The sequence below is a fragment of the Neodiprion virginianus genome, chromosome 7 (assembly GCF_021901495.1).
Source record: "Neodiprion virginianus isolate iyNeoVirg1 chromosome 7, iyNeoVirg1.1, whole genome shotgun sequence".
NCBI classification, from domain to species: Eukaryota; Metazoa; Arthropoda; class Insecta; order Hymenoptera; family Diprionidae; genus Neodiprion; species Neodiprion virginianus.
In genome coordinates, this window is record NC_060883.1 from 14,759,361 (window position 1) to 14,774,036 (window position 14,676).

General features: G+C 36.2%; 2 protein-coding genes across 3 annotated transcripts; one reads left to right on the forward strand and one right to left on the reverse strand.

Moving 5' to 3' along the window:
* The first annotated feature begins 2,319 nt into the window (after window positions 1-2,319).
* LOC124308741 (transcriptional adapter 3-B) lies at window positions 2,320-4,676 on the forward strand. The gene has a single exon (XM_046771748.1). The coding sequence runs from the start codon at window positions 2,726-2,728 to the stop codon at window positions 4,103-4,105; it is 1,380 nt and encodes a 459-aa protein (XP_046627704.1). The 5' UTR covers window positions 2,320-2,725; the 3' UTR covers window positions 4,106-4,676.
* A 379-nt stretch (window positions 4,677-5,055) lies between these two features.
* On the reverse strand, window positions 5,056-10,173 carry LOC124308740 (uncharacterized). Of its 2 annotated transcripts, none has more exons than XM_046771747.1 (6): window positions 9,814-10,173; window positions 9,418-9,572; window positions 9,108-9,336; window positions 7,942-8,939; window positions 7,509-7,810; window positions 5,056-7,326 (listed from the first exon to the last, which is right to left on the reverse strand). In XM_046771747.1, the coding sequence occupies exons 1-6, from the start codon at window positions 9,869-9,871 to the stop codon at window positions 7,254-7,256; spliced, it is 1,815 nt and encodes a 604-aa protein (XP_046627703.1). In that variant the 5' UTR covers window positions 9,872-10,173; the 3' UTR covers window positions 5,056-7,253. The 2 variants fall into 2 exon arrangements, with proteins under 2 accessions (XP_046627703.1, XP_046627702.1); XM_046771746.1 differs by having other exon boundaries at window positions 7,942-8,951; window positions 9,814-10,171.
* Between the last annotated feature and the right edge of the window lie 4,503 nt (window positions 10,174-14,676).

Genomic DNA, 14,676 nt, shown 5'->3' on the forward strand with positions numbered 1-14,676 from the left:
ATTTATATTTTTATAGAAAAAATAATTTAGCGAGCAGGTAAACAATTATGTACGATCAAACATGTTGAGCATGGCAAACGTGTCAAACGTGTCAAACCGAATTTAAAGAATGTTTTTCTTTTTATCACTCACGATAATCTTATTTCTTGACCACCTGCTTTTATACAATTATAAATTACGCGTACGCACATCTTTAATTATTGCTGGAATATATGTAGTTATAATTAAAAGTTGGCCAATTCATTCGTCCATTTGTTGAAATTGTGTGTATGGAAATCTGTTCAATATATTCGACTTTTTTTCAATTATTTTTCAAGCAATACATTATTTGTTAACCATACAGTTAAAGAACGCATTTATGTAGCTATTATTCGCGATCGATCTTTGGAATTTTTTCACAAATTCTTGACAACAGACAGACAATGCTGTTTCACTCGCTCTCGTTCATTATCACATCCGCTTTTTCGTCTCTACACGCCCTCCCAATGTTTCATTTGGCATATGCATCTTATTTTCATCTATCGTTGAATCACCATTTTTTTCTCTGCACCTCTATATTCTAGGTATCATGGTATTTAACATAATCCATGGCAACTCACCATCATATTTGAAAGAGTTATCTTCTCTCCAAAATCAAACGAACCATACTTCCCGACAACAAAAAACTCACTATTTCCAATTACCTCTACCCCGCACGTCTACCTATCGCGATTCATTTTTTCTTTCTGCCATGCATTTTTGGCACTCTCTCCCTGCTGAAGTAGCAACTTCTCCCTCACTTCCAATTCTAAAGGTTCGACTGCACAACTACCTCTTTGCTATAGATAGGGTTACGGTTTAGCTATTTTTAATCAAAATTTGAACGTTTTGGCTAGTTTAATTTTAATTTTAAGTATCATCACATTGTATCTATCCACAATCCTTTGATCTTTATTCATCTTTATTTTAATTACGTCCTTATTTTTATTTTTATTTTTATTTTTATTTTCGGCACATTATTTCATACTCTTTATTTCGTGTCCTCTTGTACATGTCTATTACTATTAAATAATTCTACTACCGTTATATCAACTTTATTACTATTATTGAATATTTTTTATATTTCTTTTTTATACTTATACCAACTATTGTTATTTTGATATCCTTGAAAAACTTATTTCTGATTTACACTGAATAATTTTATGTACTTTCATAATTCGCCTCATGGTACTACCAAGGCATAACAAAGGTTCAGTCAATCAATCAATCAATCAATCAATCAATCAATCAATCTCTCTCTCTCTCTCTCTCTCTCTCTTATGCTTTTTCCTTCATAGATCAAAGAAGCTGACGAATACGGTACAATAATTGTACCTAACGAACAAATGCGTAAGAAAATTCGTACGTAAAATGCCGAACAGACCATGATTTTGTTGCCGCAGAACGGAATGACCTGTTGGCAGAGAAAAAAAAATAAGGAAGAAAATAATGAAAACGGTTTATTCATTTTTCGTTACTCGTTATTGAATATTCCAATACGTTTGATAATAGCGATACGGGTAACGCGCGGTATGCGACGACGGAGAGACGGGCCAAGCCTCGAGCGCGAGAGCTGCGATTGGACTCGTGCATATATTCAGTGACTCGTTACAGCGCCGTATTCTCAAGTTTTCTCACAAGCTTTTCAAATTTTTCAGGTTTTGGCTAAGCTTGTATTAAAATAAAAAATTGAAAAAATTGTTTTTATGTATTTTGTTATATATGGGTGTTTTTTTAATTTTTAGAAGTTTGAGAAAAAAAATGTAACAAAGTTAAAAATTTGTTTATGACAAATTGATAAGTTAATAAACAATGGAATTGTTGATAAAAAAAATTTGTTTTGTTACTTCATGGAGGACTGTCCATTATGATTTTTAGATAAAAAATAATTTCGCAACTAATTATTTAAACAATAGAATTCTAAAAAAAACGAATATAAACAAGTAAAAATTGTTGTTAGGAAAAAAAATTTTTTTTTTAAATCGTAATATTTATAATATAATAAAGTTGTGAAATAAAATTTTGAAAAAATATTCAAATGATCAATTTGTTTGTAAAAAATTTATGTTCCTTGTTCCTCAAGGAAGGACTAAGAATACTTGCTTACGTACATGCTTCCGAATATTTTATTGTGAATTGGTTCCACATGTGTAATACTGCTTAATAAGTAGTTCTGTTATTGACGGAAGATATTGTTTTAAATGTGTAACAAACACTTGTTGCAGTAGTTCGATTTGAAGTTGTCATCTCTCAAGATGGCGGTTTCCGCTATCCCGCCAATGACGGCACTTGGTAAGTCAGATGACAGGTTAGTGCAGGTTAGTTTGTGTCCTAGGTTGTGTGGGTTGTGTGACATCGTTTGCAAAATGGTGTTGATAGTGAAATATCATTAAACAATTGGGTACATGATTGGCATGATAATTTCAAACGTACCTTGGATAAAACTAATCGTCAGATCAGACGATCTTTCGTACGTACCTGATTTGTTCGCTTTTCCATAGTAAGTGGACACAAAGGAAAAACAGAACCTAACCTCCAAGATTGCTTATTGGACACTTACGGTGAATAATAATAACTAATACAGTCGGTGAAAATCACAGAAATTACTGATAATTTAAACTTACTGCAATCCAGCTTATTGGTTGTATTTTTATAACGGTCGAACGTTAACTGAACATACCCACAGAGAAGACAGAGAGAAACCGTAATGTCAGGTAAAGGTAAACAGAGTTCAAAGAAGGCGCTGATAAAGGTGCGCGAGGGAGGTAAATCCGGACATCTGTCTTCTGTAAACTCTGACACAAGTTCGGAGAGCACAGAGGCTGCAGTTTCTCTGCCTGTTCTAAAGACGGTTGACAATGGAAAACATTTGCCAAGGTACTGTAGCATTCTTCAGCGTTCGGCGGAGGAATGTGTCGGGATGGAGGATTTGGATACGCTACAACTGGAGCTGGAAACATTGCTTTCATCCGTTGTAGTTCGATGCCGATTACTGCAAGATGAGATAACAAACTTGTCGTCCGCGGAAGAACGTAGAGACAAAAGGTCAAAGAGTGTAAAAGGCCTGTCGACACTTGACAAAAAAATTCGCGAGGATAAATCCAAGCTCAAGGACTTTAGCTCGAAGGCGCAGTCTCCGCTTCCGGCCAAACTGTTTAAGCAAAAAACTTCTGGGGGATTAGCTTCTCAAGTTGTCCCGAATCCTCACGAATTGAACAGAATCGATGGGAGTAAATCTGATCTCCCTAAATTACTTTTGCCCAAAAACGATACTCCCAATAAGTTCTGGGCTTCGGTCGATCCTTACTGCACCGATATCATGCCGGAGGACTTAAAGCTGCTGGAGGAATTGGTCGCTTCTCATAGCGATCAGAGCGAGTTGAAGAAAATCCCGCCGCTGGGTCGTCATTATAGTCTGCTGTGGGCGCATAATGATTTATTGCAGGAGGAAGATGCGGCTAATCCAAACAGGGATAAAAAGAAAAATCGGTCCGACGTTTCGCTCCTTGTTTCGAAGGTTGATAAGAAGGGAAATAGCATCGCAGGACCTTTGACCCAAAGATTAGTTTCAGCTCTGTTGGAAGAGAATGTATATGTAGCTAATAATAATATGGATAATAAATTGTTTAGGGATGGCGATCCTCCTGTGCTTAGAGACTTGTCTATACAAAATTCAATGAATTTGGAATTGAGGATGCACAAGGAGCTGGTAGAGCAAGGTATACTTGAGGCTGATACTCCGAAAAAGAATCAAGATGATGAAATTCTTGCAGAAATCAAACGATGCCAACAAGAACTGTCCGCTTTGTCCAATCATAATGTGACACAGTTGAAACGACTGCTTCAATTGGCGCAAGAGGAGAGCAAACGACAGGCTGTGAAACGTAAAATAAGCATTGTCGACAACGAAGTCGTTGAACATTACAAAAAATTAATACTAGCTAAACAGAGAAAAGTGTCTATGACTAAAAAAGAACAGGAGAAGGCTTGGAGCTGCCTGAGAGAACGTGAAAACTTACTTGAACATTTGAATATACTGTCAAGCGGCAGTGACACTGTCATCAACTCAAGAAATAACACGGCTTGATCTCTCAATGGTCGTCATACAAGACAATGCGTATATGCAACAATACATTGCGTTGTAGAATAGCAGTTCTGATTAGTTAATCTCATTTGAGTCATATTTTTATGTTTATCATGTTTAATATTTTGAATTATTGTACTTTTCCTTACGATTACAATGTTAAAATGAATGATGTGACAATTACTTTACAGCTTACATTGCTCTATTTACTTGTACAGATTGCAATATTATAATTCTGGTAGTAATTTATACAGTTACACATCTAAGTTAATCTGTTCTTTTGATTACTTTTTTATGTGGTGCCTGATACAATTGAGTGATTTATGAATGTAGTAACAGGATAAATTGACCGTCAGGGAAAATAATGAAATGGGAAAGATGTATTAACATATAATCTATATTTTAATATATTATTTTTAAATACATATTCGAGAATTTTCAATCTTACGTATCATCTGGAATAATAGTAACGATAATTCTATTCGTAACAATGATAATGATTATAATTATAGGGAATGTTCAACAAATGAAATATCGTGAAAATGTAAACAAGTCGTAATAATAGAAAAATATATGTATATGTATGTATATAATATACACAATATATATATATATATATATATATATTATATATATTATATATATGTATCAAGATACAAACAAAAAAACAGTTAATCCAACAACAACAAAATTATACAATATCACAAGTAAATTAAATGAATAATGAATCCATTCAAGTTGAATCATGATTGTGGTGCAAGTGGTAACAATTTAATAACAAAAGGTATCTTCAAATATCTTTGTTTCGAGCGAGTAATATTATTTTTTTACGCATACTATTATCATTTATTAATCAAGTTATATCATAAGTCACGGTAAAGAGATATAACACGTACAGGATGATTCAGAAAAATGTTACTTGCAACTAATTGGAAAGAGTGATTATTTTTCTCTAACAAAAAAAAAAAAAAAAAGAAATAAAATATCTCACGAAATTACTATTCAAGCCCTTCATCATTTCAGAATTCTTTTCCATGAATAATTTTTTTACTTCTCTCTTTTTGCACGTTCCCAAGTTTCATTTCACCTACATATTATATGGTTCTTATTATTTGTACCAACACTAACATGTTTTTTGAGCCAACTCGTATTTCTTCATCGTTTTTTCATTCAATTTTTATTACAGAATGATTATATGTTATGCCTGAATATTTGTTATAATAACGCTCTAGTTGATCTTCTCTTTAATTTACTTATAAAGATTATTTATGGTTTGTCTTTTTGGTTTGGGCCCCATGCAACCGTTACAGTCAGAACATATTAGTTTATTTTTATTTATTTAATTTTTTTACTTTTAGATAACGTACGTTTACTTTTCTACATTCTATAGAAAATACAAGTTTCACTTTGGATATTTTGTTCAAAACTTTTTCAAATTAGTTTCAGAAATATTGGATGCTGCTCTTTATTTTATTACTCGTGTTTTGAAATCTAGTTGTAAATTGCTTCGTTTTTTCCTTTTTTCCGGAATGTTTATCTTTCATATGTATATCAGGGGGCCTAAGTCGAATAGAGAAACTTTTCTATTATTTAGCGACCTGACACGTATCGACCTTGCTCTTTCTCCATAAGTACTTTGTTCACTTATTTTTTCTTAGCCCATATCGTTAAGATTCTACATCAATGAATGTATATATTTATGTAAATGACTGTATGTTTAACAGAGCGAGTCAGATTAAACACGATACAATTGGAACGGTACAGTTTCACCTACCTATACAGTTTAATTTGAATTGTGATGAAAACTTTCGATTTTTAATTATAAATAATACTAGATTAACAATTGATTTCCAATCACGAGAAAAAAGAAACGAAGGACGAAAGATTCTACGTGTAATAGTGTACAAAATTAAATATGTGTGGATAAAAATTAATAATCCGTACTTGAGCTGCCGCTTTTTTTTTAAATTCGAAAAATTGTCCCTGGTATATTTGAATAACAACCTAGCTAATTGTAATAAATTCCGCCCTGACAAAACTGTTTTATTTATGTTTGATTCTTTTTTGTTCGTTTTAGAGAGAATTATAATTTAGTCTGAAAAACGAGCGTTTGTAGATACCTTCTATTCTTTTATGTATATATATATGCTATTTTATATATATATATATATATATATATATATAAAATAGCATATATATATATATATATATATATATATATGCTTGAACACGTGTTAATATACTACAGTCTAAATGTCTTTAATAAAAATTTGAAAATGATAATAATTTGACGTATATGCTGCCTTTTAATTAATACTGTTGACTTATGCCTTGTTAATAAAACATTTCATTAGTTTTGGCAATTTTTTTTTTTTTTCTTCTTTTCTACAAGTCCTGTTTCTTATTTGGCACAGTTTTTTGTAACGAATTCATGCAGTACAGATAAAATGGGTAGAAATATTGATTGGTAACAACACTACTACTGCATTTATACAAATTTGTTGTTGAATCGTGATAAGAAATGTTTTTTGTGAGTAGAATATTTCGACAACTATAAGGTATTCATCATTACCACTCAAAGCCAAATATGTTTTGATTAAACTAACTAGGTTTGTAAGTTGATTTGTGAAGACTATGTGTACAGAACAATATTTCCACCATCTACCAATTATATGTGGGTATTTTAACAAATATATTATCTAATCTTAGAAACCTGCCGATAAACGAACAATAATTACCGATGTTACGGCATGGTCGTCCATTCGTTCGGTTTATTCCTGTCTTCAGCCCAAAAATTTTAGTTACAGATTTGATTCGTTATTAACTAACCCTACAATAGATATAATATACATATACGTATATGTATACTTTTACACACACACACACATATATATATTTATATTGCTAGAGTGAAAATATCAAAATTTCTGTTTTTGAAGATATAATATTTGGTATTGATATAGATATTTATGTATGTATGCGGTTATTTATTAATTACAATAAAGATTGGATAATACTTTTGGCACTCGCGTATTCAAGCTGCTTCTTGTACGTTGTTTTTTTTTTCTAAATACCTAATATGATGCACAACTATGAGTTTTTTTTTGTTTTTGTTAGTTGATTTTTTGTTGTTTGTTTTTAAATTCAAATTTTAATCTTCATCTGAAGACTCTGTGGAGCTTTCAGGCATTGAGCTGAACCAATTTTCACGAGCTCCGGTGCTCCTAGAACATAGCAATTGTTATTATCAATGAACATCTTTTTGCTGCACATTAATAATTCTCTACCTAGAATGAATTTGTAAAAATATAAACAAAAAAAAAAAAATAAAGAAACCCCGCTCATTATTCTCCACTGAGGTAAAGTTATTTGCTAGGGAGAATTTTCTGTGTAAAGTTTATCTCACCTCGTACGCTGACGGGTACTAGTGGGCAGTGTCAAGGAAGTACGATAATACTGGGGTGCGGTGCCTAGCGGTGTTTCCTCTGGTCTACGATGCAATGTCATTGTCTCGTGTGGAGAAGTAACTAATTCATCCTGGTTGTCCAGATAATATCGGGAACCGTTTGCACTCTTGCAATTCTCACATTCACTGCGATAGTCATCTGCGTCGTCGTGCAATGTCGGCAGAGCTTGCATGCTGCAAGCACATGCCACAGATTCGATGCTTCCATCTTGGTTCACTTCAGTAGTTGAAGGAATTTTAGGCTGAAATTGAATACCAGTATTTGAATATGCACACAATCGTCATGATGTTCTTTTGTCAATGCAGTTTCTAACTCTTAACTGGAACCAACCACTGATTAATACTAGCATGTTTCTTTCGAATAAAATCTCACCTTAAAGTCACAATTTGTTAGATTGGGACTTGGTTGGGTAGGCGGCTCCCCCTCAACCTGCGGCGCAGCAGTTGGTAATCCAACAAGTACATCATCATAAAATGCATCCGAATGAATAGAATTGTCATTGGTTGATGCAGTCGGTGGAGCAGATTGTGGAGTATTCTGAGGGGAAACATTCCGTGGTGGGGTATCGAAAAGGGGAGCAACGGGCTGATGAGCAGTAAACTCTCTTCTCAATCTGAGACTGCCACTGGTAGCCAGGGTTCTGGGAATAGTGCGATGGCTGGATGTGCCCGAGGTGGGCAATGTCGCAGATATGGTAAAGGCACCAGCGCCCTGGCGAGGTAGAGTCGTGTGCTGGTGATAGGCTTTTGGAATAGTGGAGTGGGAAGGTGGTAGAGGTAAAATATTACTCTGAGATAAATCGTTAGTTTGGTTGGTGATGATGCTTGGCGGTGGTGGGAGATTTTCGTAAGTGTTAGGTCCTATGTTAAATGTGGTTACAGAGCTACTCGCATAGGCCCCAACTGTCATGGATTCGCCCTGATTTACTTGATGGGTATTTGAGTGAGTGTTAGGGCTGCTCAAAGGCCTATTCATCGACAGTATCATCGGAGACGTAGATGCTCCATGTCTGTCTGAGAGATTTGGCGTTGTGACTGAGAGGCCAATTTGGCTATTTGCTACAGTCGCGACTGATGAAGGATGAGTGCCGTGATTCACCGACAAATACGCGCCAGAGAAATTCAATGGTGATAACGCGTGTGGACTTGCAGATAGCAAAGCTTGCTCTGCTCTCGCAGCTGCTACTGCTTCTTCATATGGTGGTGGAGCTTCTCCGCGTGGAAAATAATTACCTGGTGGTTTCCACAACGGATAACCACCACCGCATGACATGTCATCTGCTGGTCCACCGTGCGACAATCCACCTCTTTCTAGGTATCCCATACTACCAAGACTTCTCTGCTCGTCGGTTAGTTGCCGGTTTTGCCTCCCTGCCACACAAACTATAGTATTCCATTATTTATCCATTGTATTTCATACAAGTAAAACAAATCTTTATTGGTGCAGCATTGTGAACTAATGAACTAATCTGAACATGTAATGGCATTAGGATGAAAAAATATAAATGTTCAATGCGTAACGATATCTGTTGATCTCACCTCTGATTTTTCTCTGGCGAAGTCGATGGATCAAAAAGAATATGAGAGAAAGTGACAATATGGCAGTGATGCAGCTGGCGACGAGACGAAGTCCCATGTCGCTTGACGTGTTGCCATCTCCCAAGCCGCCTCCGATTCCACTGTTTCCATCTCCACCACCGACTGGGAGAGTGTCGTCCATGCAGATAAACTCGCAGCAAGTGGTGCCAACACGAAAAGATTTGCAGTCCTATACGAGAAGCAATATATAAATGATAATGGAAAATTGTTTCTCAAGGTCCAACAAAGTTCTGACTAATTGTTTGATCACCTGTGGCTGGGAGCAGAGAACCGCCTTGCACCATTTTGGATTCCCATTGTCGCAGACGCAGAGAGTGCACGCATCCGGGCCAGGGCTGTAGTGGAATCCCGACTCGAAGAATCGGCCCTGTACGTCCTTGCAAGAACCGCTTGCCCTAGCTTGACCTGGAAGATTTATTAATTGCGGTCAGGAATATACCGAGAAGAAGAAACTTTTGTCATATCGAATTAGTAAAATAGTCGGGGATTCGGCGAAGGTGGGAAAAAACAATTGCCTCATGGAAGATAAAAAGAAATTGCAGGACAAATGAATTCGACGGACGTTGATTTAGAGGGCAGGGCGTGATGGTGAACGGGATTGGAGAATGTTTGGCGCGTGATCGGAGCATTGACAGCTGGTTCCTACCAGTAAAATGCAGATTTAGCGTGAGCACCGCATAGCTGAGGACTCCGCTGTATCTCATTCTGCGTTTCGTTATCTCATTATATACCGTCCACCGTCAACAATGTTGCTTAGTTTTCGTCAGTGCATATTCACCGTCATCTCAATCACCACACCAGATATTCAGTCAAACCATGAACGACACGCATTGTCAAATCATATTGACAGCACCCACATTTTCTCATTCCTTCACTATTATTCCAATCCCATAACCCAACCGCCAGTCTAAAATATGAAAGTATTAGCTACAAACTCTCCCACAATGATGATCGATTAGTAAACAGAAATGCTATCTCAGTCGGATTTACGAGTGGCGCCACCTATCCTATTTGGGCGAAGAATAACGAATTTCTACGAAGTCTGTCAACTGTTCGCGTTGCCTGGCGGCCGGTGGAACGGGAAAGGACCACTATTTTCAACCTGTTATGCACATCGTGTGATAAGGGAAGGGCAAGGACAAATGTACAGACATCTAGATTGATTCTGACTCCATCAATATTCCTAGTAATTTTACGATCCACAGTTTTGGCGTTGCCAGCAGTGCCAACGGTGCTCATTCGAAATCGTGGGTCGTAAAATTACTAGTTTTATCGAAAGAGTCAGAATCAACAGCTAAAGTGTATCTGTATGTATATTACATACGTACATTATTCTTTGGCTGTGCGTACTAGTCGGGAAACCGACCGCACCATATTTTCCCTCATCGAACATACGGCCAAAATGCATATGAATCGATGGGGAATATAGTGGTCAATAGGGTGCCAGACTTTATAGACAATGGATCTTGTCCGGAGTGTCAAAAAAAATGTCACTTCCGGTCAGTTTTTTCGAGGTTATCTTCCCACATCGAACATATGATTGAAACTAGTACCAATCGATAGGGGAGGTCGAGTACTTGAAGAAAAAACCGGGGTGCCAACCCCCACTCTGTCCGGGGGGGGCGGCAGCCACCCCCAAAAGTCGAACGACTTTACTTACGACTACACTTAGGGGTGGCTGCCCCCCCCCCCCGGACAGGGTGGGGGTTGGCACCCCGGTTTTTTCTTCAAGTACTCGACCTCCCCGATCGATTGGTACTAGTTTCAATCGTATGTTCGATGAGGGAAGACAAGCTCGAAAAAACTGACCGGAAGTGACATTTTTTTTGACACGCCGGACAGGATCCATTGTCTATAAAGTCTGGCATCCTATTGACCACTATATTCCCCATCGATTCATATGCATTTTGGCCGTATGTTCGATGAGGGAAGATATGGTGCGGTTGGCTCCTGGACTACTAACAATAAGGCTGTTGGGGGTCTTTGAAGGATTTGGTACCACGCGCTTGTTCATAATGTAATGAAACAAATGTGATCACTTTCGACACAATGTTTTATTCGACCATAGACGACAGTACAAAATTCTTGTATGACTTAAGTCAACAACACTATAAACTTGGTAACTAAAAAAAAAAAAAAAACAATTTTAGGTGCTTGCAGAAAGAATTTGAAAAAGTTATGGAAAACGAAACACAAAGTTTCCATTTTATTTATCGTTTTTTTAAAGCTTGTCATTTTGTTGACTCCACACAAGAACTTTGTACAGTTGTCTGCGGCTGAATAAAACGTTGGGTCGAAAGTGATCACATCTAATTCATTACACTACAAAGAAGCGCGCGATACCCAATCCTTCAAAGCCCTCCACTGCCGTTAGGATGAGTTTCCGACCATGGGTATCTTACCTGAAAATGCTTGCCTAAGCACATCCTTGAAGACTGTCCAGAGTTTACATAAACACTTAGTATATATAGGCATTAGAAGCTATAAAGCTTCCGTTAGTTTTTTTTGTTTTCAATTAAATATACTACAGAGATACATTGGCTTTTAAAAATATTTTTTATATACTTTCATTCTACCATCACATTCTAAAAGATGTTATAATATTATGATTGTATTTCGAAACTACGTGAAATGTGGCAGAATCTTGTAAATAAGGGTGACTCTTAACAATAAATTTAAAAGCTGTAAAGACAACCAATGAGTATCCAAACGAGACGGTAGTATATATAAAATATATATTGACATTGTGAAAGAATGATCAGAAATCGACTGTGAAAGTGAATAGCGGAGAAAGCAGTACGTGTCCCGTGGCTGTAATGCAGTTGAAATATTTCTAGTTGCAAGTGGGCAGACATCTTTAATAGGTTTGACATGCGCTTATTGCGGCAAACTTACTATTTATTCATCGCTTCGTGGACCAACATTTAAAATGAATAATTTGAAATCAGCAATTCAAAAAGAATTAGTTACACAGTCGGAGACTATCGATTCAAGTAAAAATTGCTGGAAATGATAAGGAACTGACCTTGAAAATGGTGAAGCAAGTTTTCAAAACGCAATGGCCTAAGAAATGTGCTTTTGCACTTAAGAAAACTACAAGTCAGTCCTTCTTCAATTTTTTCTTATAAAATTTACAACAGACACTCTTGAATATGGTACTGTTGAGGAAAAATACCTTATACAGGGTGTCCCTAAATTGAGGGACACGGACCAGCCAGCGTGATACCTGACTGAAATGCAACCGAGAATTTCTTTACCGGAAGGTCGTCCGACGCATAGTTTTTGAATTATAAGCGATAGCGTTAAGCCAATCAGAGTGCACCATTTCAACTGGATTTGCCGCCACGGAAATTGCTGTTTTGTTCGTCTGGGTGAATTATTATTATTCGGTTACAAAGTAAATATCGGCACCTCCCCTCTCTCGCTGTTGTACCCCTTCTCGAGCGCTGACCTCGGTATTGTTGCCGCGGCACACGCTGCCGGCCGCACACCCACGGACGCACACTCGTGTGTGTGAAAATAAGCGAATGCCCAGCTACACAATACTACCAAACACACATCTACGAGTGAAAATAAAAATAAATCTCGAAATAAATCAGCCGATTTAAGATTTAATGTTATAAACACTTCCAATCATCGATGTATGCATAAAACTAGAGATTTAAGACGATTGATATGCCGTTAGGGTTCATAATTAGTCATTCAATCAATCTGAATTATGCTTTCCGAACATTTTCTGTGTCTTTGCAACATGTTTTTTCCACTAGTTTGAAATTCATCATTGACATACGATTCTTCAATAATGCGAGGAAACAACAACTCGCTGAATTGACGTGTCAATAGGTTTGTAAATCAATTACAATTCACCTGAGTTAACACAAAATAACTGAATAAATGAGAATTCACTGAATCACTAAAAATGATAACTGAAATCATGAGAATTATTTGAGATATAACTGAATTAGGAAGAGTTGTGATAAGTCAAGTTACTTTGAATAACTTTAGATTCGTGCCAAAATTTTATGTTTAGAGAGAAAAATAATTAAATTCAAATAAAAAAGTGATTTTAAATCAAGAAGAAGAAAATTTCCAAATACCTGAATTCAAATGAAGCAATTTGAATTTAATAAATCTATCTGAATTTAAGGAAAAATAATAATTATTATTTGGACCAAAATATTTTGAATAAGACTATAAATTACCAAAATATCTCTTGTGATATTGAGACTACACGCAGAAATTTAGCAAAACGATTAATTTTTACCAATTCAATCGAGCCGTGCCGATCATTTTGTTGAAATCGATTAATCGATACATCGATTGTTCTCAGATAAGTGGCCATCACTAGCATTGATCTCAACAATTTGAACGTTACTTGCCACTCCAGACCCACATTGAATCGACGAGGAAATAACTGGGAATTTGAATGATACCATATTTTTTTGAGTTGAATTAATTGAATTTATTCATGTAATTCGACTTCATTTTTCTGGTCCAAATAATAATTATTATTTTTCCTTAAATTCAGATAGATTTATTAAATTCAAATTGCTTCATTTGAATTCAGGTATTTGGAAATTTTCTTCTTCTTGATTTAAAATCACTTTTTTATTTGAATTTAATTATTTTTCTCTCTAAACATAAAATTTTGGCACGAATCTAAAGTTATTCAAAGTAACTTGACTTATCACAACTCTTCCTAATTCAGTTATATCTCAAATAATTCTCATGATTTCAGTTATCATTTTTAGTGATTCAGTGAATTCTCATTTATTCAGTTATTTTGTGTTAACTCAGGTGAATTGTAATTGATTTACAAACCTATTGACACGTCAATTCAGCGAGTTGTTGTTTCCTCGCATTATTGAAGAATCGTATGTCAATGATGAATTTCAAACTAGTGGAAAAAACATGTTGCAAAGACACAGAAAATGTTCGGAAAGCATAATTCAGATTGATTGAATGACTAATTATGAACCCTAACGGCATATCAATCGTCTTAAATCTCTAGTTTTATGCATACATCGATGATTGGAAGTGTTTATAACATTAAATCTTAAATCGGCTGATTTATTTCGAGATTTATTTTTATTTTCACTCGTAGATGTGTGTTTGGTAGTATTGTGTAGCTGGGCATTCGCTTATTTTCACACACACGAGTGTGCGTCCGTGGGTGTGCGGCCGGCAGCGTGTGCCGCGGCAACAATACCGAGGTCAGCGCTCGAGAAGGGGTACAACAGCGAGAGAGGGGAGGTGCCGATATTTACTTTGTAACCGAATAATAATAATTCACCCAGACGAACAAAACAGCAATTTCCGTGGCGGCAAATCCAGTTGAAATGGTGCACTCTGATTGGCTTAACGCTATCGCTTATAATTCAAAAACTATGCGTCGGACGACCTTCCGGTAAAGAAATTCTCGGTTGCATTTCAGTCAGGTATCACGCTGGCTGGTCCGTGTCCCTCAATTTAGGGACACGCTGTATAGTAGGCGTTGCAAGAAAGTATT